The 25,733-nt window shown below is 40.3% G+C and overlaps 2 protein-coding genes across 23 annotated transcripts in view; one reads left to right on the forward strand and one right to left on the reverse strand.

Annotated features, from left to right (window-relative positions):
- dennd6a (DENN/MADD domain containing 6A) overlaps nt 1-18,165 on the reverse strand; it is a 104,316-nt gene extending 86,151 nt beyond the window's left edge. The window contains exons 1-3 of the mRNA XM_080182846.1: nt 17,958-18,165; nt 8,055-8,093; nt 7,925-7,967 (exon numbers count right to left, since the gene is read on the reverse strand). Of these exons, the coding sequence (XP_080038972.1) occupies nt 7,925-7,967; nt 8,055-8,093; nt 17,958-18,137 (262 nt within the window). The 5' untranslated portion in view covers nt 18,138-18,165. The remainder of the gene's footprint in view (nt 1-7,924; nt 7,968-8,054; nt 8,094-17,957) is intronic.
- Nucleotides 18,166-19,277: 1,112 nt separating this feature from the next.
- The window catches only part of slmapa (sarcolemma associated protein a), a 202,206-nt gene continuing 195,750 nt past the window's right edge, over nt 19,278-25,733 (forward strand). For 8 of the 22 annotated variants that reach the window (XM_080182886.1, XM_080182888.1, XM_080182884.1 and 5 more), the window contains exon 1: nt 19,279-20,438. In XM_080182886.1, the coding sequence (XP_080039012.1) occupies nt 20,241-20,438 (198 nt within the window). In that variant the 5' untranslated portion in view covers nt 19,279-20,240. Of the gene's footprint in view, nt 20,439-25,733 lie in introns of all 22 variants that reach the window. The other 14 variants (XM_080182885.1, XM_080182883.1, XM_080182889.1 and 11 more) reach the window with 3 other exon arrangements.

Consider the following 25,733-nt stretch of genomic DNA (forward strand, 5'->3'; position numbering starts at 1 on the left):
CACCCTACACCATGTAATTGCAAATTGAATCATCTGCACTCCCCTTCTTTCTCCAAAGTCCTTGAGCAGGTTGCCAACTCCAAAATTTGCCCAGAATAATGCACTGTTTGAATTTACCCAGTTTCCTATTTGTCACAGTACCAAAATGGCCCTAACCAAAAATTATAAGTGATTATTCGTAACTGAAGAAAGTAGCACATTATTCCTCCTCAACTTCTTGGCAACCTTTTCACAGTCAACCACATTACCCTTTTCCAACCCCTTTCTTCTATTCTCCAGCTTAGTGCAAACGGCCTCGTCAATTTCCATTCTTAACTGTCCAATTTCAGCCACTCACTGCATCACCAGCAATGGCTTCTCTTTTCTATTATCTCAAATGTCACTCAAACATCTATCTTGCATCCCTCTCCTTTTTGTCACCTGTTATCATTCACTTGACAATAAGGTCAAGAGACATGAAGTCAAGTTGAACATATGCACTAAAACCCGTCAGCTATACATGTCCACAGCCATTGAAAAATTTCATGCTGGACAACAGTAAATTAAATGAAATAGCTTCACTATTAAAACAGTTGTAAACATGTTAAAGGAATGGCTTCTGAAGAAAAATTCAATAGATTCTAATCAATCATCAAAACCAAAAAAGAGCATTAAAGTTTTTTAAAAGCGACACAAGCCACATCAGTTTCAAATACAGATTTTTATATTTTATACAGATCATTTATAATACATGCTCATAACTTCCACTGTAATTATATGCCACGTTTACACAATTCTGTACTATTAAACATCATCAGATATCAGAAAAATCTCTTGAAGTACTTAATTTAGCAAACTGTTTAAATATTGATTTTACTGAGAACAGCTTCAGATACCCGAGTTGGAGAATGAAAATAAGTCAACTAGCTATAAATTAAGATTAGCTTACCTCATTGCATTGAAAACTTCATTTTTACATCAAATGGGAAAAGGAAGTTCACAGTAACCTAATTTATGGAGTTACAAGCGAATTAGGCTTGTCGTGACCCTAATTAATTGTTCAAGCCCCAAAGCTCATACTCTGCATGATGGTGGAACTTGGTTCCAATATTTTTAATAAATGCAACATTCAAAAAATTCTCCTTCACAATATTCTCCCTCTTCTGTTCAAGGAGTTACTAATCTCTGGGTACTTTTCCATTTGCATCAGCAACATTTGATATCAAGTTCGCTCTGTTCAATGTTCATCTATGAGGTCAGCCATTCTGTCAGCAGGTAATTTATTGGATGTAATTGTAGTTAAGTTTGATTGTACTTTCATCTAACATTTATCTTTTCTAGCAGGGTGCACTACATATTGATCAGGTGAACCCTGGCTATGTTCCCCCTCTCTACTCCAGAGAAATGGAGGCAAAATGCAATTCACTAATTGCTACCAGACATATATCTGCTAACTCAGCAAGGGATAAAACTTTGGAAATTCCCTGTCTGTATGACTCAACACTAAACTAACCACCACCCCCCTCCCCAACCCCTTACATATATCCACTCAGCCAGAGTAAGCTAATGCACATTTTATTTAAATCTCCATGATGCTGCCTTGGTGCCACAGTGTTCATTTATTATGCTGCTTTTAATTAGTCTCAATGTGTGACAAGCTATAAAGATGGACTTGAGAAAGAATTTCTTCTCTCAAAAAATGGTGAATCTTTGGAATTCTTTTCCTCAGGAAGCTGCAGAGGCCAGGTCCTTGAACATTTTCAAGGCTGAGATCGATAGGTTTTTAAAATCAGTAGGGGAATTAAGGATTATGGTGATAAGGCAAGAAAGTAAAAAGGCAAGAAAGTGAAATTAGTGAGTGTTGGATTAGCCATGATCTTATTAAATGGTTGAATAGGCCATTCAGCCCTTCAAGCCTGCTCCAACACATTGTTAATGAAGGAATGGCAATATATATACCAAGTAGGGATGGAGTATGACAAGGTAGTAATCTACTTTGTGTAATAAATATTGTGCATAAACCATTCTATTCTAGGTCATAGGCGAGTTGCTCTAACTATAATTATGTCCCAAAGTTGTCTTTGAGACTGTAGCTCTTCACTTGTAATCAAAATGATATTCAAAAGATGCTAAACATAAAGGTCTTACTGTTATAGGACCATAGAATAAGACCATTCTAGTTTGCTACACCTCTCGAAGAATGGCAGGTTTTAATTCAGATTTAAGTTGGTTCTAAGTCACGATAACTGCACTTCCTTGGTTAATGTTGAATTTGACCAAATTTGATTTTAAAATATTAGTTTATTGAATTATTAAATCAGAATAAAATATTTTTTATAATGTTTTACAAGCTACTTGCAACCCAAGTACAGCTTCTTTAGCTTAGATAGCAGGGAGCTAATTTTATTTTTATTCTATTTTACCTTCTTTCCTGAAGCTGTGACTTGTTGCAATTCTATATAGACATAAAGGTTTTAGGTCCCAGATAGCAAAATTGTTTCTATTCACTGTATATTCAGCTCTCCTTGGCATTAACATTACTGAATCCCCCGTTAACATCCTGGGAGTTACCACTGACCAGAAAGTCAACTGAACTAGCCATATAAATAGCTTGGCAAGAGGCTAAGAATCCTGTGGTGAGTACCTCACCTCCTCACTCTCAAAGTCTGTCCACAATTTAAGACACAAGGAGTAGGATGAAATACTCTCCACTTGCTTGGATGAATGCAGCTGTAATAGTACTCAGGAAGCTTGCCACCATCCAGGACAAAGCAGCCCACTTGATTGTTTGTAGAAGGGATACCACTCACTCCCTCCACCAACACCACACAAAAGCACACAGAATGTACTATGTACAAGACGCACAGTAGGAACTTACCAAGGCTCCTTAGACAACACCTTCCAGACCCATGACCATTCCTATTTAGAAGGAGGGCAGCAGTAGATACATGGGAACACCACCACTTACAAGTTCCCCTGAAAGCCACTCATTATCCTTACTTTCACTGTTGTTAGGCCAAAATCCCAACAGCACTGTTCTGTATTTATACCTCAGGGCTGCAGTGGTTCATGCAGGTAGCTCACTAGCATAACTGACTCAAGTGCAATTAGCGATGGGCAATGCTGGCCTAGGCTTTGAATGGGCTAGGTTTCCTTGAATGAATAAAAAGTATACTCGTATCTGGGTTCAGGTGCTCTTTCTCTCTCAAAGGCTTTCAGTATAATGTACCAAATCTCGTCAAATATTAGGTGAATGAGTACAAAAATCTGGTTTCTTTTCTTGTCAAAACAAACAGCCAACTCCTGTTTATTCCTCCCTCACACAACATGGTTAAAATTAGAAAATTGCCAGAGAAAACCATGGCACAAACTCATGCTGTACTGTTCCACAACAAAGCTTGCAAGAAACTGATAGTACATCTGCAAGTCCTTTCCCACCCTAATTTTGTTTGTTTGCTCTATTATTTTCAATCACTTAGGATAATGTAAATCTAAAGAATTTCAATGCATCAGTATTTTACACGAGCTTCATGTGTGCCTTGAAATGGGAAAAACAGTATAGAAGGATAAGACAGACAAGTTAACTATTGGTAAATAACAACAATGATACAATTCTACTATATGCAAGATGGAAATCAGACAGCAAGTCGCAGAAAAATCAGGACATTTATTTGGAGTTGCTAATGATTACAGGTTTACATGAAATTACTTTGAAATTGCAACTCAAACAGGACATTTGACTTAACGTGTTTACTCTGTGCCTATAGAATAATGAGAATAACCATTAATATGGAAGTGACTTTCACAGTCTTGGATTTCCCTGCTCAAAATCTTACATTTAATCTTGTTTCAATGGTCCCATGTTCTTAACCCCTCAACTACTAAAAACAATGTGTCTAGCTTGTCTCATTCTCTATGATAAGCACAATCACATTTCCTTTTGAACAATGCCAATCACAGGGCAAACAAAACAAATTTAAAGTCTTATTTCCTGCTAAATATTGGATCATCTCTAAAGCCTCAATATTCTTCATATAGCACAGAGCCCAATACTACACAATAGAAATTTAGTTGAGATCTTATTAGGGTTTTTATATAGGTTCAACATTACTTGTTGGACTTTATACTCTTCACTTCTTAGGCTAAAATCTTAAATACTATTATTTTATTTGCAGCCTTAACAACCCAAAGTGATACCTTTAATAACGAGTGATCCTGTACCCCGATTTTTTAGTTCCTACACAGCATTTGCTCTACTTATATTGAGATGAATTACATTTCCTTTTTTAACCAAAATACATCAACTCATACTTACTAACAATACATTTTATTTTAGCTCGATTCTCTCATTTTATTAAAATTCCTTTGCAGTTTCACTTGATCTTCTGCAGAATTAACTATACCTTCTAGCATCTGTAAACATCGTTGGCATTCCCTCTAGGTTTATATCCAAATCATTTACACAGTGAACAGAAGTTGCCCTCACTATCCACTTGTATCCACTCTTAAAAATTACCCACAATTTTTAGCATTTTTCTCTGCTCTAAGTAATCTTCTCTCGTGCATTCCCATATGGTACCTTGTCAAAGGCTTTCCTAAAGTCCTTGTATATCACATTCACTGCATTTTTACCATCCACCCTGTCTATCATCACCTCAAAAGATTACCATGAGGCTTGTCAAATACAAGCATCTTTTGAAATCTGTGCTGATGACCTCTCAATTATATTTTTCTTCAGATACGCAGTATTTTCATCTTTTACTGAAATTTTCCATATTATGCCTCAACAGCTTGTAGCTACTCCAACCAAGAAGATCTGCTTCCTAATACATTAAGCGATCTCTATACATCAACTCTAGCTCATCTGCAATCACTTTATCATGTCCATCATCTAACTATACTTTGTTGATCCCTCGTCCTGCTGCCTTCCATTTTGTTCCCAGGAACAGATCTCTTGTAGTTTTTAAGCCAATTGTATGGATGTAATACTGATGTTTCTTCTCCAGCTACTTTTTAAAAAAGAGCTTGATTTACTATTGCAATTTCAAGCACCTCTTTTTTCTTATGATCTGTACATACAATTATAAGCCACATTTAAAAGGCTTCTATTTTCTTCCAGAGATTATTTATTGTCCAGATTTCTAAGGCATATAATAAAGTGGATAGAATGGTAACACCTAATGATTTTTTTCCCCCTTATTTCAAGCTCAAGTTTTTTTGTTGTAAATACATCCTTCATTTTAATGAAATTACTCCTGGCTATCTACATCCTTCTTCTGACTTTGGCGTCAGAATTATCATTGTCTGTTACTAATTGTCCCAGGAAGACAAGCCTATTTACTTGAACCAGTGTGACACTATCCATTTTAGTCTTTATTTTAATGCATTCCTGCTAAATACCATAGTTTTTATCTTTTTGGTGTTCGTATTTTAATTCATATTTTACTTGATCTATGGTATGTTGTATGGCCTCTTTTGATTCTGCAAGTAGTGCTGTGTCATCAGTGTACTGCAAGTTTATCATCTTGCCTCTAAATTTTATTCCTGGCAGTGCATCTTACTCTGAATGTTTGTTTCATGTATAGTTTGAATAATTTTGGCAACAGTACACAGCCTTCTTATCTGCCTGATTGTTCATTTTCTAGCCTGATGTATGCTATTTGAAATAAAGATTGGGCTATAAGCAAAAGTCACAATTATGGAAACATTTGACAGTACACAAACATAAAATTAATTCCAGGGACAAAGAGATTTCTTGGCATAATGATTAACATACTTATAAAAATCCAATCATGTCTCAGTAATAAGCCACAACTTTATTAGGGATTTATAATATTAAAATTACAGCATTCAAAATTCAAAAATTTTGTTCATTCTAATTTCTACAGATTGTCAGAACAGCTCATAAGAACATAAGAAATAGGAGCAGGAGTAGGCCATCTGGCCCTTCGAGCCTGCCCCGCCATTCAATAAGATCATGGCTGATCTGTCGTGGCTCAGTTCCACTTTCCGGCCCTCTCCCCATAACCCTTAATCCCCTCTCTTATCAAAAACCCATCAACCCGCTTCTTGAAAATATTTAGCGAGGCAGCCTCCACCACTTCAATGGGTAGAGAATTCCAGAGATTCACCACCCTTTGAGTGAAGAAGTTCCTCCTCAACTCCGTTCTAAAACGCCCCCCCCTTCATCTTGAGGCTGTGCCCCCTAGTCCTACTGTCTTTTTTCAGTGGGAAGAGTCTCTCCACCTCTATCCTATCCATCCCATTCATCATCTTATACGTCTCAATGAGATCTCCCCTCATTCTTCTAAACTCCAACGAGTACAAGCCTAGTTTATTCAGCCTCTCCTCATAGTTCAACCCCCTCAACTCCGGTATCAGCCTAGTAAACCTTGTCTGCACTCCCTCCAAGGCCAAAATATCTTTGCGCAGGTGCGGCGCCCAAAACTGCACACAGTACTCCAGCTGCGGCCTCACCAATGCCCTATACAGCTGCAGCAAGACCTCCCTACTTTTATATTCAATCCCCTTCGCTATGAAGGCCAGCATCCCATTCGCCTTCCTGACCACCTGCTGCACCTGCAAGCTGGGTTTTTGCGACTCATGCACAAGGACCTCGAGGTCCCTCTGCACCGTCGCCTGCTGCAGTTTTTCGCCCTGTAAGTAATAGTCCTTCCTACCATTCTTCCTACCAAAGTGGTAGGATAGATAGCAATTTCTGGATTTCTCAATTTACCACCCTTGTGCAGGAGCCAGAGATTGCTGTCAGTTTCACATGCTAAGAGCTATGTTAATAGTTTCCCTGACATTACAACCAGCATTCTATTAGAGTTGGAAAGTGGGATTAGACTGGGTGGTTCATTTTTTGGACGGCACAGGCAATCTTCGCCAAATGACCTCTTTCTGTGACATAAGTCTGTATGGTTCTACCCATAAAATCTGGACCAACATCTTCCTTTGACTTTAAGTTCCATAAAAGCTTCCTGGTACATATCACACACTCGCTTGCTACCAATTCAGGATTCATCATATTTTCAATATCACTCTTCAGTAAAGATTAGTTTAAAGCTATTGGTAAATACCCCCTTTTTTTTAAAATGCTCTCCTCAGAGAAAGGTATCTTGCTTGTAACAATTGCACCTAGTTTCATTGATTTGCTTGTAAAATATTTTTGGTGATTTATTATCTTTCCATATTCCCCCTTAGCATAATTTATCCTGCTCATAAATCTATTTTCTCAATATCCTTCAATATGTTTTAATAATTTTTGTAGTCTTCACTAATCCCCTTCATTAGTGTTGATTGATTTCTAACCAATATTTATCTCTTCATTAACGTTATATCCTTGGCATCTTAAAACTAAATGCATTTCAATTATTCTGTACTTCTGAAATGTCTTTTTTTAAAACATTTCCACTGTTGCTGTACAGTTTAATGTGCCATTGTCTCCTTTTATGTCAGTTCAGTTGGTTCACCTTGCATCTTTCCAGAGCTGTCCTAATCCAATCCGGGGGTATTCTAGTTTTTGGACTGATTTTTTTCCATTTGTACTTGGATCTTAAACCTCATCATATTTTTTACCACTGTTCCCAAGGTGCTCACTCACACTTAATTCATAAACCTGTTCTCATTACTTGTAGACATACCTAGCAATATGTCTGCCTTGTAGCTCTACAAAAAAATTGCTTGACGGAGGCGTTCTTTACACATTTTAGAGATTCCATTTCATTTTCTCCAGTGTGTTCCTTTCAGTCCCAATTGGTAAACGGATAATTAAGTTTTCCCAGTTTTGTTTCTGTTCATCTCTCAGTACTGTCTGGAGACTTATCGTTCATATCCTTTCATTAAAATGGGAATAACCATCAAAGGTCACTGATAGTAATTAGTGGCCTTACTTGTCAGTCAAACATAGGTAATTTAATAAAGCGAGCAATAGTAAAATTACCTGAGTTGGAGTCAGGGAAGGATAAATAACAAATGCTCGTTTTCTGAAATACAAAGAAATGTACTTTATGATATTACACCAACAATTCAAAATGAGTAAAAAGACGGTTTGCAATGCTAGTTATACTAACCTCTTTGTCAGATAGCTTTGCATGAGGAGGATATATGACCTAGATAAAGGAAACACATTATATGAAAGCAATATTAACATTTTTAAGAGACATGCCACAATAATCATAGTAACACAATATCCGTTACATGTTATTTTACATCATTAAATGACTAATGAAATAATGTCTTGAAAATAAAACTATCTTTTCAGTACAAACAGCATGAAGAATAAATACTGATTGTTCTCATTCTTTCCTCCTGGAAAGAGCAATATAAATTAGAAAACATATTTATTGCTTTATTCTGTTGTAAAATATTCAGAAAGAGAAATAAATGCCAGTGTACTAATGCATTGTGCTGTAGAACATGCGCACGACTCTTACACTCCACAACATAACTTGCTTTATCAGTCATTTGAGGGATGTGTTAAGTTGAAATAAGGGCCCAAGTTTTGTGGTCAGCAATGAATTAACGGCACTCACTGTTCATTATGCTCAGATCTGCCTACAGAATGTGTGAGTTTTTACACCACAGCTATCAGGCAGTCAAAGTAGCAGGAAGCCCTCAACAAGGGCTTAAGAATCTATGAGAACAAGCCAAGTAACAGCAGCCTTTTCAACCAGATTTAAAGTAGTTATCCAGAATTTAAAGAAGTTAAGTACAATTAAAATACTGAATTCAATGCAAACTAATGTGCAGAAATCAAAATTAAGAGAAAAGTTAAGATTGAAAGTAAGGGAAATAGGAGACGGAAAAAGTGGATGTTTTAATAAAATCTCTGATAGCAATTAAAATCTCAGTGATTGAGATTTCAGACTTATAGATGCACATTTTATGCACTAGAGCTGTTGTATGACAGTAAAGACTGTATAAAGCGTTGTTAAGTATTCACTTAAACTGGAATGGGCAAGCCACTGCTTTTTCTGCGAGTTTACTGGGTATCCAGTGGATACGTACTACAACTTCACACCCTTCATACATCTGAATGCTGATGGAGGAGCAACTTAGTAATTCCTATGTTGAACTGCATATATGTGGATGAGAGAAATTGCTGTCTGATTTACCGGTGAACAAACTGAGACCCAGATGGTTCTTCCTTACAGGAGGGAGAATCAGTCAGCAGCCCAGTCACATATGCTATTCTTCACATAGATATGGCGGCCTAATCCAGGGCTATAATTAGCAGAAATACAGAAGCAAACAATCCTCCAGGCCCCTTGACAGGCAGGGAATGAGAAAACAAGCTTCCACGAGGAAAACTTACAAGTTGTATCGTATCTAATGTTATTTTCTTTTGGGAATTTTTAAAATTGATCACACAATTATCAGGCTGTGAATTTTATTCACAATATTGTCTAAAAAAATGTCCTTAGTTTCAATTCAAATACAATAGTTAGTAAATGGAATTGATTAATACAGTCTGCAATGAGTGTATTCCATAAGAAATTAATATCAGAAAATCCGAAAGACTACTTAATATTTGTGGCTTCGCAAAGATGCCTCAAATACTTTGTGCATTTTTAAAAAAATACATCAATTCACATCAGCAAACCTTGTAGATAATTTGCATGCATTAAGGTCCCAAAAATTGAAATAAAATTGATAACTAGTTAATTTGTGGTGGTGGTGTTGACAGGAATGTTGGCTTGAGCTACAGATGAAGATGTTTTTTCTAAATGGTTTCATAGGTTCTTTTAACATCTACACTATTTAAGTTTTGGAACAGGCAGGAGAGATCTTGATTTAATGTCCTAATCCCACCCCCCCAACAAAAGATGGAACTTATGAATCAGCATTTCAAAATGTACAGGTAATAAGGCATTGCCATTTTGTGAGGTACTGTGGTCAGCAAGCACAGGAGTGATGGATGAATAGAATTTGTGCAAGTTAGCATACAGGCAACAGATTTGGATGAGCTGAAGTTTATGGAAAATGAAATTTGTAAACCAGTCTAGAGTGCACTGCAACAGTCAAGTCCAAAGGTAACAAAGACATCCAAGAGGTTTCAGGAGTAAATAAGCTGAAGGGTGGGCAGATTGTGATGATATTAGCGATGGAAATATGGAAATAGGCAGTCCTGATGAAGAAGAATCTGTGTAGAGCTTCATCCTGGATTAAAATAAGGCATCAAGGTTGCAAGTTCATTTGCTAGGGCTAGGGATGGAATGCATGGCTCAAGAAGGGAGTGTGAGGCAGGACCTAAGGAAATTTCAGCTTATCCAATACTAAATGTTAGACAAGCAGTTTAACAACATAGAGAAATGGAGATGTTCAGATAGGTGCTGGTGAGGTAGAATTCACTGTAATCAGTGTATGTTTGGAAAGACAGTTTTTGGATGATATTACTTTTTGGGAAAAGAGAAAAATCTCAACAGCATTTGCATTATCAGATTAAGCCAGTTTACAATGCACCTGTATGATACATTATATAGTGACATCTTCAACTTGAACATCAAATTTGCTGGTAAAGTTAGCATGCCGGGTTGACATTATCTCTGGGAAGTTCGGAGTAAATGATTGGCTATGGCTCTCTTCCATAATGGCAAATATCTAGAAGAAAGATATTCCAGACTTCATGCCCAATTTTACATTTTGGTACATGACACAGTATTCTTTCAACATGCAGGCTACGTTCACTTTCCCCTCTTATAGTAGGCATCAAGGCACTCAAAGGGATTAGCCAATACCCAAGATAGTCCCCAGATTATCAAATAAGAAACTTTTTAAAAGAAATCCATCAGTGAATCAGAATTAAATATAAAAAGTTTATTTATTAGTCACAAGTAGGCTTATATTCACTCTGTAATGAAGTTACTGTGAAAATCCCCTTAAGGTAATTAAAAAATACTGCTGTATGTTTTGACACCCAGCCTCACTAATTACTGGTGCAGATGACCAAATAATACTATCTTTATAACATTATCTGCCACAATGCAGGAAGAACAAATGAGCTTTTCCCCATTTATTTATTTCCAGTAAAACATGCTAGTATGAAATAATTAGCAAGCTTGACAATGTCCAGTGCAGGGGTGTGCAAACTGCAATTCATCAAGAACTTATTTGCAACTTCTGATGTTGATTGATCAAATTGTTTCTGATGGTAATTGAATGGCTTGTCATTCATTTTTTAAAAAATATATTAATATTGAAGGATGCTGCTAACAAATGTAATTAACTTTTTTTATAAAGCCATTAACACTTTTAAAATGTTTTCTTATTTTTCATGATTAGAAATTTGAAACTAATAAGGCTGGAAAGGGGGAGAGAAAGAGAGAGAGAGATCCACAGCAGTAGGTCAAGGAGTACAGAGATTATGGAGAACTCAGTGAACAGGTCCAGTAAGGTCAAGAGAAATAAAACACAGGGAGCGTACAAAACATGACAGGACAGATGGTCTGAGGTATGTTTGCTTTAATGCAAGGAGTATGACAGGTAAGGCAGGTGAACTTAAAGCTTAGATTACTACGTGGAACTATGATGTTGTGGCAATTACGGACACTTGGATGAAAGAAGGGCAGGACTGGCATCTTAGCATTCCAGGATTTAGATGCTGCAGACAAGAGACAGAAAGGATGGCAAAAGAGTGTTGCTCGACTGATTAGTGAGAATGTCACAGCTACACAGATAGAGGACACCTTGGTGGGATCATGCAGTTAGGCCATATGGGTAAAACTCAGGAACAGGAGCGGTGCAATCACATTGTTGGGGTTGAACTCCCAACAGCCAGGGTGAAGTGGAGAAACTGATATTTACTGTCAGTAGATTATGGGAAAATGTAAAAACAAAAGGCTATCGTGATGCACGATTTTAACTTTCCCAAACTAGACTGGGATTCCTTTAGCGCCAGGGCCTTGGACGGAGCTGAATTTGTTCAGTGTGTCCAAGAATGATTCTTGAGACAAGATGTAGATAGTCCAACTCAGGAACAGGCTGAGACCTGGTTCTGGGAAATGAGCCCTTTCAGGTGATTGATGTCTCAGTGGGGGACCATTTTGGGAACAGTGATTACAATTTTGTGAGTTTCAAGATACTTGTAGGAAAGTATAGAAGTAGTTGGGAAAGGGTGTGTAAATAGTTTGAGTCATGTTGAGATCAAAAAGGTGGTGGTATTGGGGTTCTTGAGAAACGTTAAGGTAGACAAGTTCCCAGGGCCTGATGAAATATACCCCAGATTACAGAGAGAGGCAAGGGAGGAAATTGGTGTGGCTTTGATAGAAAACTTTGTATCCTCAATAGCTACAGGAGAGATCCCAGAGGATTGGAAAACGGCCAATGTTGTTCCTTTGTTTAAGAAGGGTAGCAAGAATAATCCAGGTAATTACAGGCCGGTGAGCTTTACATTAGTAGTAGGAATATTATTGGAGAGGATTCTTCGAGACAGGACTTACTCCGACTTGGAAATATGCGGACGTATTAGCAAGAGGCAACATGGTTTTGTGAAGGGGAGGTCACGTCTCAGTAACTTGATCGAGTTTTTTGAGAAAATGACGAAGATGATTGGTGAGGGTAGGATAACAGACGTTGTCTACATGGACTTCAGTAAGGCCTTTGACAAGGTCCCTCATGGTAGGCTGGTGCAGAAGGTGAAGTCACATGGGATCAGAGGTGAGTTGGCAAGGTGGATACAGAACTGGCTCAGTCATAGAACACAGAGGGAGCAGTGGAAGGATATAATTTTGAATGGAGGGCTGTGACAAGTGGTGCTCTTCAGGGATCAGTGCTGGGACCTCTGCTGTTCCTAATATATATAAATGATTTGGAAGAAAATACAGCTGGCTTGATTAGTAAGTTTACGATGACACAAAGACTGGTGGATTTGGGGATAGTGGTGAGGACTATCAGAGGATACAGCAGGATGTAGATTGGTTGGAGGTTAGGGCAGAGACATGGCAGGTGGAGTTTAATCTTGGAAGGTCTAATACAGGTGAGAAATATACTGTAAATGGCAAAACCTTCAAGAGTATTAATAGGCAAGAAATCTGGGTGTATTGGAACACAGGTCACTGAAACTGGCAACGCAGGTGGAGAACGTAATCAAAAAGCCATACAGCATGCTAACCTTCACCAACATTGAGTTTAAGAATTGGCAAGTCTAAGCTCTATAGAATCTTAGTTAGGCCACACTTGGAATATAACGTTCAATTCTGGTCACCACACACCAGAAGGTAGTGCAGGCTTTGGAGAGGGTACAGAAAAGATTTACCAGGATGCTGCCTGGTATGGAGGGCATTAGCTATGAGGAGAGGTTGGAGAAACGTGGTTTGTTCTCACTGGAATGACGGAGGTTGAGGGGCTACCTGATAGAAGACTACAAGATTAGAGGGGCATGAACAGTGTGGATAGTCAGAAGCTTTTTGGTAGGGTGGAAGAGTCAATTACTAGGGGGCATAGGTTTAAGGTGCGAGGGGCAAGGTTTAAAGGAGATGCATAAGGCAAGTAGTTTTTTTTTTAAACCTAGGGTGGCGAGTGTCTGAAGCTTGCTGCCGAGGGTGGTAGTGGAAGCAGATATGATGGTGTGTTTTAAAGGGCATCTGGACAAATACATGAATAGGATGGAGTAGAGCAATACGGTCCCTGGAAAGGTACGGGGTTTTAGTTCAGTCGGGCGGCACAGTCAGCGCAGGCTTGGAGGGTTGATGGGCATGTTCCTGAGCAGTAATTTTCTTTGTTCTTTAATCCCAGAGTAAAGTCCTAAACCGGGGGAAGGCTAACTATGACACTATTAGGCAGGAGCTGGGGAATATAGACTGGGGCAGCTGTTTGTGGGTAAATCCACATCTGATATGTGAGAGTTTTTTAAAAAATCAGTTGTTAGCAATTCAGGACAAGTATGCCACTGTAAAAAGGATAAAGATGGCAAGATTCAGGAACCCAGGATGATAAAAGAAATTATGATCTTAGTGAAGAAGGCGGTGGTACACATAAATTTCAGGAAGCTGAAAACGGATAAGGGTCCTGAGGAATACAATGATAGCAGGAAAGAGCTTAAGCAGGGGCTTACAAGGGCAAAAAGGGGCCATAAAGTGTCCTTGGCAGGCAGGATCAAGGACAATCCCAAGGTTTTTATGTGTATATAAAGAGGAAGAGGGTAACTCAGGACAGTGGAAGGAATTATGTGTGGAGCCAGATGAGGTGGGTGAGGTCCTTAATGAGTACTTTGCATCAGTATTCTCAAGGGAGAAGAATGTGCTGGATGGCAAGTGTAGAAAGGAAGATGGTGTGATATTCTAGGACATGTTGAGATAAAAAGGGAGGTGGTATTGGAGGTTTGGAAAAATATTAAGGTGGATAAATCCCCAGAGCCAGGTAGGGTCTATCCCAGAATCCTGAGAGACGTGAGGGAAGAAATTGCTGAAGCCTTGGCCAAAATCTTTGTCTCCTCCTTAGCCACAGGTGAGATACCAGAGGACTAGAGAGTAGGTAACATTGTTCGTCTGTTTAAGAAGGGCAGAAGAGATAATCCGGGAAATTACAGGTTCATGAGCCTTATATCAGTGGTGGGAAAATTATCGGAGAAGATTCTTAAGGATAGGATGTACTCATATCTGAAAGAGGATAGGCTTATTAGCGACAGGCAGCCTGGTTTGGTGAAGGGGAGGTCATGTCTCACCAACTTGATTTAAGTTCTTTGAGGAAGTGACACGAAAAATTGACCAGGTAGTGGATGTTGTATACATGGACTTTAGTAAAGCCTTTAATAGGGTTCCTCATGGCAGGCTGATACTGAAAGTGAAGTCACATAGGATCAGTGGTGAGCTGGTAAGATGAATACAAATCTGGCTTGGGCATAGAAAGTAGAGAGTAGCAGTGGAAGATACTTTTCTAACTGGAAGTCTGTGACAAACCATGTTCCACAAGGATTAGTGTCGGGGCCTCTGTGAAGAGCTGGAAAATTACAGATGCTGCCAGACCTGCTGAGATTTTTCAGCATTTTCTCTTCTGTTTTGCTGATGATACAAAAATTGGGCAAGTAGTAGATATTGAGTTCGATTGTCAGAGAATACAGCAGGATATAAATCAGCCACAGACCTGAACCAAAAGATGGCAGACAGAATTTAACCTGGAGAAATGTGAGATGATGCAATTTGGAAGAACTACTGCAGAAGGAAGTATACAGTAAATGGTATAGTCCTTAGAAATATTAGCATACAGAGGGAACTAGGTGTGGAGGTCCACAGTTCCCTGAAGGTGGTAACTTGGGTGAACAAGGTGGCCTTCATCAGTCAGGGTATTGAGTATAGGAATTGGAAAATCATGTTTTAACCAGGAAGTTAGATAAAGGAGAACAAGTGAACGTGATTTATTTAGATTTCCAGAAGGTCTTTGACAAGGGGCCTCATAGGAGACTGGTAAATAAGAGCCCCTGGTGTTAAGGGCAAGATCCTGGCATAGATAGAGGATTGGCTGTCTGGCAGAAGGCAGAGATTGGCAATAAAGGTGTCTTTTTCAGGATGGCAGTTAGTGACTACTGGTGTGCCTCAGGGGTCGGTGCTGGGACCGCAACTTTTCACAATATACATTAACAATTTGGAAGAAAGAACCGAAGACACAGTTGCTAAGTGTGCAATGATACAACGACAGGTAGTGGGACAGGTAGTATTGAGAAAGCAGGGGGGCTGCAGAAGGACTTGGACAGGTTAGGAGAGTGGGCAAAGAAGTGGCAGATGGAATACAACGTGGAAAAGTGTGAGGTTACGCACTTCAGAAGGACAAATAGAGGCCACAGACTATTTTCTAAATGGGGAAATGCTTAGGAAGCACAAAGGAACTTATAAGTCCTTGTTCAAGATTCTCAAGGTTAATGCGCAGGTTCAGTCGGCAGTTAGGAAGTCAAATGCAATGTTAGCATTCATGTCGAGAGGGCTAGAATACATGAGCAGGGACGTTTTTCTAAGGCTGTATAAAGCTCTGCTCGGACCCCATTTGGAGTACGTGAGCAGTTTTAGGCCCCAAATTTAAGGGAGGATGTGCTGGCCTTGGAAAGGATCCAGAGGAGGTTCACAAGAATGATCCCTGGAATGAAGCGCTTGTCATACGAGGAACAGTTGAAGACTCTGGGTCTGTACTCGTTGGAGTTTAGAAAGATGAAGGGGGTCTTATTGAAACTTACAGGATGCTGCGAGGCCTGGATAGAGTAGGCGTGGAGAGAATTCCACTAGTGGGAAAAACTAGAACCAGAGGCTAAAGGGATGATCCTTTAAAACACAGATGAGGAAGAATTTCTTCAGCCAGGGGGTGGTGAATCTGTGGAGCTCTGCCGCAGAAGGCTGTAGAGGCCAGGTCATTGACTGTCTTTAAGACAGAAATAGATAGGTTCTTGATTAATAAGGAGATCTGGGGGAAAGGTAGAAGAACGGGAATGAGAAAAACATCAGCCATGATTGAATGGTGGAGCAGACTCGATGGGCCGAGTGGCCTAATTCTGCTCCTATGTCATGTGGTCTTATGATGCAATCGTATAAGACTTTAGTCAGGCTGCATTTGGAGTATTGTGTACAATTCTGGTTGCCACACTACCAAAAGGATGCTGATGTATTGGAAATGGTGCAGAAGAGATTTACCAAAATGTTGCCTGGTTTGGAGAATATGGACTACGAAGAAAGGATTGTTTTCATTGGAGCATCAGAGGATGAGGGGGGACCTGATAGAGGTTTAAAAGATTATGACAGGCTTAGATAGAGTGATAGAGTCTTTTTCCTAAGGAGTTGAAGGGTCAATTATCGGGGGCATAGGACGAAAGTGAGAGGGGGAAAGTTTAAAAGAGATGCAAGGGGCACATTTTTCACACAGAGGGTGGTGAATGCCTGGAATGCACTGCCAGAGGTGGGGATGGAAACAGATTTTATAATAATGTTCAAGAGGCATCAGGATAGATACAGAGAATAGAGGGATACGGACCACACAGAGGCAAGAAAATATTAGAGGCATCTGTGTCAGCACAGACTTGGTGGGCCAAAGGCCTGTTCCTGTGGTGTACTGTTCTTTGTATAACAGCACTGCAGCTCTTAAGATATTGTCTCTGACTTTTTAAAAAGACTACCTTTCCCGTTATTAAAGTATAGCGTAACAGACTCAAAATATGCTAGATTTGCAGCAAGTAGTTTATGACAATACTCAATGTATATATTGGGTGAACCTCTCAAATAGGAAATCAGAGTACATGATGAGACATAAGCAAGTTATTTCAAGTCCATAATGCTTAAAGATCATATCTAATTACTCGAATGGAAGGTCTTACATTTGAGTAATAATTTAACATGATTGTAAATATTTGGGCAAAAAAAAGTAAAACTTTTCTTTTGCATATGTTTTCTTTCCTTAGAATGTATATAGCATCTTCATGTTTCAAAGCCGGAATACAATGCGCTTTCAAAAATCAGCAAATCCTCGTCAGTTGTAGCTTTCAGAATCTATTTACAAATAATCAAATCTAAAAGTCATGAATTATCACACTGCCATCTCAAGTCTCACGGCTTGAGAAAACAGATTGTACAGAGCGGCTAGCAAGAGCAAACGAAAGCTCTTTTCGATATTGCATCCAATACATAAAATGTGAAACTTGTAGTCCGGTGGCTTACATATTGGTTCTTTTTACAGCTTTTAGATTAAGCGCCCAGATAGATGCAAATCCTCAAAACAAGTTGGTATGTTTTGAGAAGCCGAGTAAAAGAATCCATCTGCTTAAAAATTGTTCAGGATTGCACATAAACACAATTAGTTCCGATATTTAGAAAAACCGGCCTTGACTTCGGCTGACACAAAGAGCAGCGTCGGCCCTTTCGCACGGCGGTCTTCACGTCAAAAAGCAAAAGTTAAGGCTGCTAGAAATCACCACAAACCAAGTTCCTGCAAAGAAACTGATTATTTTACAATAAGCAATGACAATAATAATAATGTCTATCCTGCGACGAGCACCAACTCACTTCCACAGCCTGCCCCAGCTCCAAGTCGAATCCCACCACGCAGATACAGTGAGCCCAGGCGGCGAACCTGTCCCAAGGCAGAGGGGGCGACCTGTCCGGGTAACCTTTCCCGGGAATGACCCTTTCCAGCAGCTCCTCCAACTCCTCGCCCTCACCTGTCACCATAGCCCGGAGAGCCATATTTTCCTGTCGGCAAAAAAAACACGACCCCCCCCCCCCCCCCCGGGTAAGGCGTACGTTCGACGAAAGGGGCAGCGTGATGACGCCCTAGATTACGTGCTGCGTAATTAAAGAGCCTCTCCCCGGTCAGATCCCAAACTTCCTCCAACTGTCACTTTTTGAAGCGGTTTGCACTCTTTTGATTTTTCAAATGTCCGACACACATTACAGAGGAGATAGCCATGGGTAAACGTTATTTAGATATCGCAATAACCGAGCAATTAATGATGGGGCGAAATATGATTTGGACTCCCTTCCGCGATTATTCCAAATTTTCCGGCCGATTTACTCTCCTTTGTTTTGTTGGAGCTCATGAGGTGGAGATGCCAGCATTGGACTGGGGTAAACACAGTAAGAAGTCTCACAACACCAGGTTAAAGTCCAACAAGTTTATTTGTTAGCAAAAGCCACTAGCTTTCGGAGCGTGGGCTGCTCCTTCGTCAGGTGAGTGTTGAAGAGATTAGTCCATTTGGTGATAATCTCACCTGACGAAGGGACAACCAGCGTTCCGAAAGCTAATGGCTTTTGCTACCAAATAAACCTGGTGGACTTTATCCTGGTGTTGTGAGACATCTTACTGTGGTTGGAGCTGACCACCGTTCTTACCGCTCGTTCGCTCTGCTTGCCGGAGGGGGCGGGGTTCCTATTTCCGGTTGGTTGGTTCTTCACATCAATCACCCGCCCGGCAGCTAGTGGAAGATTCGGATTGGCTGAGGGAGCGGGTGGGTGGGGCGGGGTTGCTACGTCCGATTGGTTGAACCTTCACGTCAATCACACGCCCGCCAGCCAGGGCTAGGCTCGGATTGGCTGAGGGAAAGAGGGTGGGTGGGTTTCTTATTTTCGGTTGGTTGGTTCGTCACGTCAATCAACCACCACCAATAAGTGCGAGGCTCTGATTGGTCGAGGGAGATGGGGAGGGCGGGTTCCTTATTTCTGGTCAGTCGGTTCCTCACGTCAATCAACCGCCCGCCAGCCAGGGCCAGGCTGCAGTCCCCGCCCACCCCTGGCACTCCGATTGGTTGCCTTCTGCCGACTGCCTGCTCACCGTTGGTTGAGGCCAGCTGTCAATCAGCTCCCGGGAGCCGGCGCTTCCGCTGTCAAGTTGTTGCCTATGCGGTGAAGCTATGGCGGCTGTGGTGAGGGCCGGAGGACGTGTTACAGGCTGGGGCTCGGCGGAGAGCAAGCACACAGGCGAAGAATAGTTCCTATTCTGTCCCTCGCACCACTTAACGGTCGCAGGTGTCGAGCCGAGCCTGCTTCTCAGCGCCCAGTTGTTTCTCGAAGGCTGCGCTTTCTGCCGTGGATCGGCAAGCCAGCTTTGGGATCCTGCTCTCTGATCGAAAGGATTTGTTTTGATTTCGGGTCACAAGTTCACGACTTTGGACTCGGCGATCAGGATTCAGTCAGGCCTGAGGCCTAGCTCTTGGCTCTGCTTCTTTTCGGTCTGACAGGAGGAGCTTTCGAGAAGATAAAGTGCCGCTTCCATTTCTTTTTTTTCCCCCCGCAGTAACCGTCGAGGGCCGCCCCTCCATTGCCTGTAAGAGGACTTGTGATGTGCGACTTAGCATTGTAAAGCCAGCTTTTCAAACGTGTCCGAGGGGGAGTGACTCAAATTCGGTGATAACCTTGTCCCGCTGAGGGGGGCAAAATAAAGCACTAAATACATCGGCCGTTTTACCTGCAATCTGCTGCGCCTGTCATTAACTGTCTTAGGCCAATAAGTTGTTAATTTATTTTTTTTGCCGCTGTAAAAGCTAGATGACGGTAAATAAACGCCGACCTAATGGACTAATCTCAACCCACAGATCTGCAAGCAAGGACAGGAGATGTGTCGAATTGTTTCTGATTTAGTGAGATGGGTGTCTTGACGGATGAAAGATGAATCTCTCATTTTGTACAGCAATCTGTTGTGGATATCGTGTGTAAATATTCTCATTTATATATAAAGCCGGGTTGTTTTCCATTTCTAATATATTCTGAAACGACATTGTCGCTCTGGATCAGGAAGTGGCACAAGGCGAGTTTCCTCTCTTCGCTGTGACTGAGGCTCGTCACCAGTCCCTTATGCCTTCAGCACTAGCCATCTTCACCTGTCGGCCAAACTCGCACCCTTTTCAGGAGCGCCATGTCTACCTGGACGAACCTGTCAAAATTGGTCGATCCGTGGCACGCTGCAGACCTGCTCAGAATAACGCCACTTTCGACTGCAAAGTGCTTTCCAGAAACCATGCTCTCATCTGGTTCGACCACAAAACAGGCAAGGTATGGAGGAACCGCTTTTGACTAATTAAATTGAAAGTGTCAATTATTTTAAGAGCTTTTCGCAATCCTGTTGAGTTTATGGTTTCTTTTTAGGTGCGTTCCTAGTATCGATTTAACAATTTTTTTGGATCATTTTCATGTGTTAAAGCTTTCTTGGATAAAAAAAACGTAAATTAATTTAAGATTCATATTGATGTTTTTCTTAATCAGTTGATTCTGAAATCTAGATAGTAAACTTTACTAAGCTAGAAATCTTTTGAACATTTAACTAACTCACTAATGCCAAAGCAGCATGGTGGCGCAGTGCTGAGCACCGCTGCCTTACAGCTCCAGAGATCTGGCTTGGTCACTATCTGTGTGGAGTTTGCACGTTCTCCCTGTGTCTGCATGGGTTTCCCCCCCCAGTCTAAAGATGTGTTGATTGGGTGCATTGGCCATGCGAAATTGGCCCTTAGTATCCTGGGATATGTAGATTAGAGGGATTAGCAGAATAAATATGTGAGATTTAAGGGATAAAGTCTAGGTGGGATTGTTGTCAGTGCAGACTCGATGGGCTGAATGCCCTCCTTCTGCATTCTATGATTCAGCAGAAATCTATCCAGAGTCAAGTTTTTGGCTGTCCTCGGTTTTTAATACTTTACTATTGTGGTGCAACATAAGACTAGTTTTAGAAATTATATTTATAATTTTCTTCATTGTACACAGAATTACAGAATTATCACAGTATAGGAGGAGGCTATTTGTCCAGCTCTCTGAATGAGCAAAACACTTAATGTCTTTGCCCTGCCTTCTGTCTATATCACAGAACATAGAACCATAGAATACTACAGCATAGAAACAGGCCTTTTGGCCCTTCTTGGCTGTGCCGAACCATTTCTCTGCCTAGACCCACTGACCTGCACCTGGACCATATCCTTCCACACCCCAGTCATCCATGCGCCTGTCCAAGTTTTTCTTAAATGTTAGAAGTGAGCATGCACTCGCCACTTCATCTGGTAGCTCATTCCACACTCTCATCACTCTGTGTGAAGAAGCCCCCCCACCCCGCGCAATATTCCCGTTAAACCTTTCCCCCTTCACCCTTATCTTTGCACATTTTTCCATTTCAGGTAACAGTCTAGTTCCCTTTTGAATACTTCAATTGAACTTGCCTCCACCACACTGTTGGGAAGTGCGCCCCAAACCCTAATAATTAAGCTTTTCCTCATATCTTATTATATATTCAATAATTATTTCACTTAGGCTACCTTTCATGGACACTTTTGCCTTTATTTCTCAACTGCACAGAAAAAACATTTAGTGCAACTGCAGTCTGGGTTGGTTCAGTGGTGACTGTGACCCTGCTAATCAGTGCAATAGAAGTTGCATAATCTATGGCAATAAATACAGTACCTTGGCAATGGGGGCCAGTAAGATGTTTGTTTTTCTTCTTCTTAGCTCCCCACTATTCTTTGTCAACAGTTACAGCTCCCAACCACACAAATCCTAGACTTTTTTATTTGTAATGATTTTGTTTTCCACCCATATACAATAAAGGGGAGAAGGATGAACCTAGCAATTACAGGTTAGTCAGCATTCAGAAATAATAATTTGGGGGGGGGGAAATAGCAGCTACTTGGACAGAAGTGGACTAATAAAGGAGAACACTCATGAATTTGTTGGGGAAAAACTGATTGATTAATTTGAATGAATTTTTTGATGAGGTAGCATTAAAGATGGATGAAGACAGTGATGTGTATATGGTCTTTCAATAGGTGTTATTGCCACATATTACGCTTATTAACAAAATTGAAATATATGAGATAAAAGTATGGATACAAAATTAGCAAAGGGGGCAAAACAGGAAGTTGTGGCACATTGCTGTCTGTGGATCTAGAGGGAGATATACAGCGGTGTTCTCCAAGGTTGAGTGCTAGGACCATTCCTGGTTCTGGTGTTAATTATGTGGATTTGGTACAGGGTATAGTTTCAACATTTGTACAGAACACACAACTTAGAAGTATAGTAATCAGTGAATACTATACTTGAAAAGGACATAGACTGATGTCCATGAGGAGAGACAATACATATTAAATGGTACAATTTTAAAAGAGTGCAAGAAGAAACACTTGAGGGTGTTTGTACATAAATCTTTGAAGGTGGCAGTGCAGGTTAACAAAGCAGTCAATACAGTATCTGGGACTCTGAGCTTTATCAATAGTGGGAAAAAGTACAAAAACCCCAATTATGTTAAAACTGTATAAAACACTAGTTTGGCCACAGCTGGAAGGACAGAAGGCTTTGCAGGTGGTACAGAAGAGATTTGCTAGAAATGTTCCAGGAATGAGGAATTACAATTATGTGAATGATTGGAAAAGTTGACATTGTTCTGAAAGGCTGAGGTGGGATTCAATAGAGGTGTTTAAAATCATGAAGAGTTGAACAACAAGAGCTTATATCTGTTGTTTGGTTAGCACCTTTAACGTAAAATATCCCAAGGGGCTTCCACAGGAACATTATAAAACATAAATATGACATTGAGCTACATAAGGAGATATTAGACCAGATGAATAAAGGCTTGGTCAAACAGGTGTTTTTTTAAACTGTCTGAAAGGAAGTGAGATGGAGATTTAGAGAGATGTACGGACGGCATTTCAGAACTTAGATAGAATAAATAAAGAGAAACTGCCTTCAGTGACCAGAGTCGATAAGCAGAGGGCACAAATTTAAGATGACTGGCCAAAAAACTAGAGTTGTCATGGGAAAAGAAAATTTATTGGTTAAAATTTGGAATGCATTATCTGATTGGGTAGTGAATAATAGTTCCATAGTAGCCACCAGAAGGGCATTGCACAAATATTGAAGAACAATTGCAGGAATGTGGAAAAAGCCCAATTCCCCAGCTCGATACGCTCTTCAAAAGAGCTGGCTGCCTTCTCTGCTGTACATTCTATGATCAAAAAGGTGGATAAATAGCTTGCCACACTTGTCCTTACAATGATAGCATATTTGCCTACAGTCTCATTGATATTGAAGCCCTGATCATCGAGATGATAATCTTTTGCAAGATGGCTCCTTAAGGTGAGGACACGATGGCCTCTATGCTTTGCACATCTTTCTTCCTACCTTTCTTTGTATGTATCTGTAATTCCATCTGTGTATGGTCCACATCAAAGTTGAAGGGTGAAGATCTACAGTTAACAAATAAGAATTGGAGAACGCTTAATTGAGAGTGGAGATGTGAAAATAGCACATCAAACCTGAAAAATAGGACCATACTTTAAGCTAGAACTTGCATTTAATTGCACCCCACCAGAGCAAAGAAGTGCTATTTATTTTCTGTGGTATTACTAATAGTGTGTTAAAGTGTGATGCCTAAATGTGATGCTTGCAGGTAGTGTGTGTTATGTACAAAACTATATATATCTTTAGCTGAATGTACATGGTAAGTCAGAAGATCCATTACGTTACAAGAACAGTAATATTATACCACATAAGATACAGTGTACTCATCTGGTGATGTGTGTCCCTTTTTAAGGTTGTAAAATCTACTTAACCTGATTTTATCCAAAGAACAACGATAAGAAGACTATATAGTCCTGGCATGTCATTTTGAAAAGTTTGTACTTTTTAAAAAGGTGCCATCTGTCAATTGCAAATTTATGATTTGCAGTATCGCTTGGCATTGGAAATGTGGTGGCAGGATGTATATGTGCATTATGTACTGTATATTAAAATTATGATTATACCACTTGTTTTAGTCAGGAGATGGGCACTGATTGACCTGTACTTATTCTGGACCTTAAAATTTTATTGGGCATAATGTTTTGAGGCCAAAGGCCTCAAACTGCAATATTATTTTCAGCAGTTTGTTTTTAACTAGGGTGGCAGGATAGCATAGTAGTTAGCATTGCTGCTTCACAGCAACAGGGACCTGGGTTTGATTCCCAGCTTGGGTCATTGTCTGTGCAGACTTTGCACATTCTCCCCGTGTCTGCGTGGGTTTCGTCCAGGTGCTCTGGTTTCCTCCCACATTCTGAAAGACATGTTGGTTGGGTGCATTGACCCGAACAGGTGCCAGACTGTGGCGACTATGGGAATTTCATAGTAACCTTATTGCAGTGTTAATGTAAGCCTTACTTGTGATGAATAAATAAGCTTTAAATATATCAGAAATAATAAACATAATGACTAAAGCTTGAAAGCAATTTTCTGCAGACTTGTGCTTCTGTTTGTGTACAAAATAAGTTCAGACGCATCAACCGTGTATGTTTATACTTACGCCCATTAGGTAAAATACTACTTAATATATATGTCTAAATTCCACAGGAAGAAATACATGAATTTTTTTAAAAATCCCACTTATTTTCCTCAAAATTTTACATTTGTCCAGATAGTATAAGCATGGCATTTCATGGTACAAAAATGTAGAGGGAATTTAAATCTCGCCAGTAAACAGTTGTGTTGCAATAAAACAAACATTTAAAAGTCCATCTAGTCTCCGTTTTGTTTTAGCCTGGAAATTTGTGTGTTCTGTTGGTTGAAAAATGCAAGTGCAAATAAAAAAGGTCATTCAATTATTATCAGTGAAATTGTGGAATTAGCACAATAAGACATAGAACACTACAGCACAAACAGGCCCTTCGGCCCACTAGTTGCGCCGATCTCTTGTATACCTACTAAGCCATAGACCTATCTATAACCCCCAATCCCATTAGATCCCATATACTCATCCAGAAGTCTTTTAAAAGACCCCAGCGAGTTTGCCTCCACCACCACCGATGGCAGCCGATTCCATTCACTCACCACCCTCTGAGTGAAAAACTTACCCCTAACGTTTCCTCTGTACTTGCTTCCCTGCACCTTAAATCTGTGTCCTCTCGTAGCGACCATTTCAGCCCTGGGAAATAGCCTCCGAGAATCCACCTTATCTATTCCTCTCAACATCTTATAAACCTCTATCAGGTCGCCTCTCAACCTTTGTCTCTCCAGGGAGAAGAGTCCCAGCTCCCTCAACCTGTCTTCGTAAGGCATGCCTCCCAATCCAGGCAACATCCTTGTAAATCTTCTCTGCACCCTTTCAATAGCTTCCATGTCCTTCCTATAGTGAGGCGACCAGAAATGCACACAGTCCTCCAAGTGGGGTCTGACGAGGGTCCTATAAAGTTGCAGCATTACCTCCCGACTCCTAAACTCAATCCCTCGATTAATGAAGGCCAGTACACCATACAACAGAACAGCAGAACGTTTTGAAATAATTATATTATTTATGCCTAAAGTATCAAATAAATAATGAAAAATGTCTGTCAGTTTGCA

The sequence above is a fragment of the Carcharhinus amblyrhynchos genome, chromosome 3 (genome assembly GCF_965287045.1).
Source record: "Carcharhinus amblyrhynchos chromosome 3, sCarAmb.v2.hapA, whole genome shotgun sequence".
NCBI classification, from domain to species: domain Eukaryota; kingdom Metazoa; phylum Chordata; class Chondrichthyes; order Carcharhiniformes; family Carcharhinidae; genus Carcharhinus; species Carcharhinus amblyrhynchos.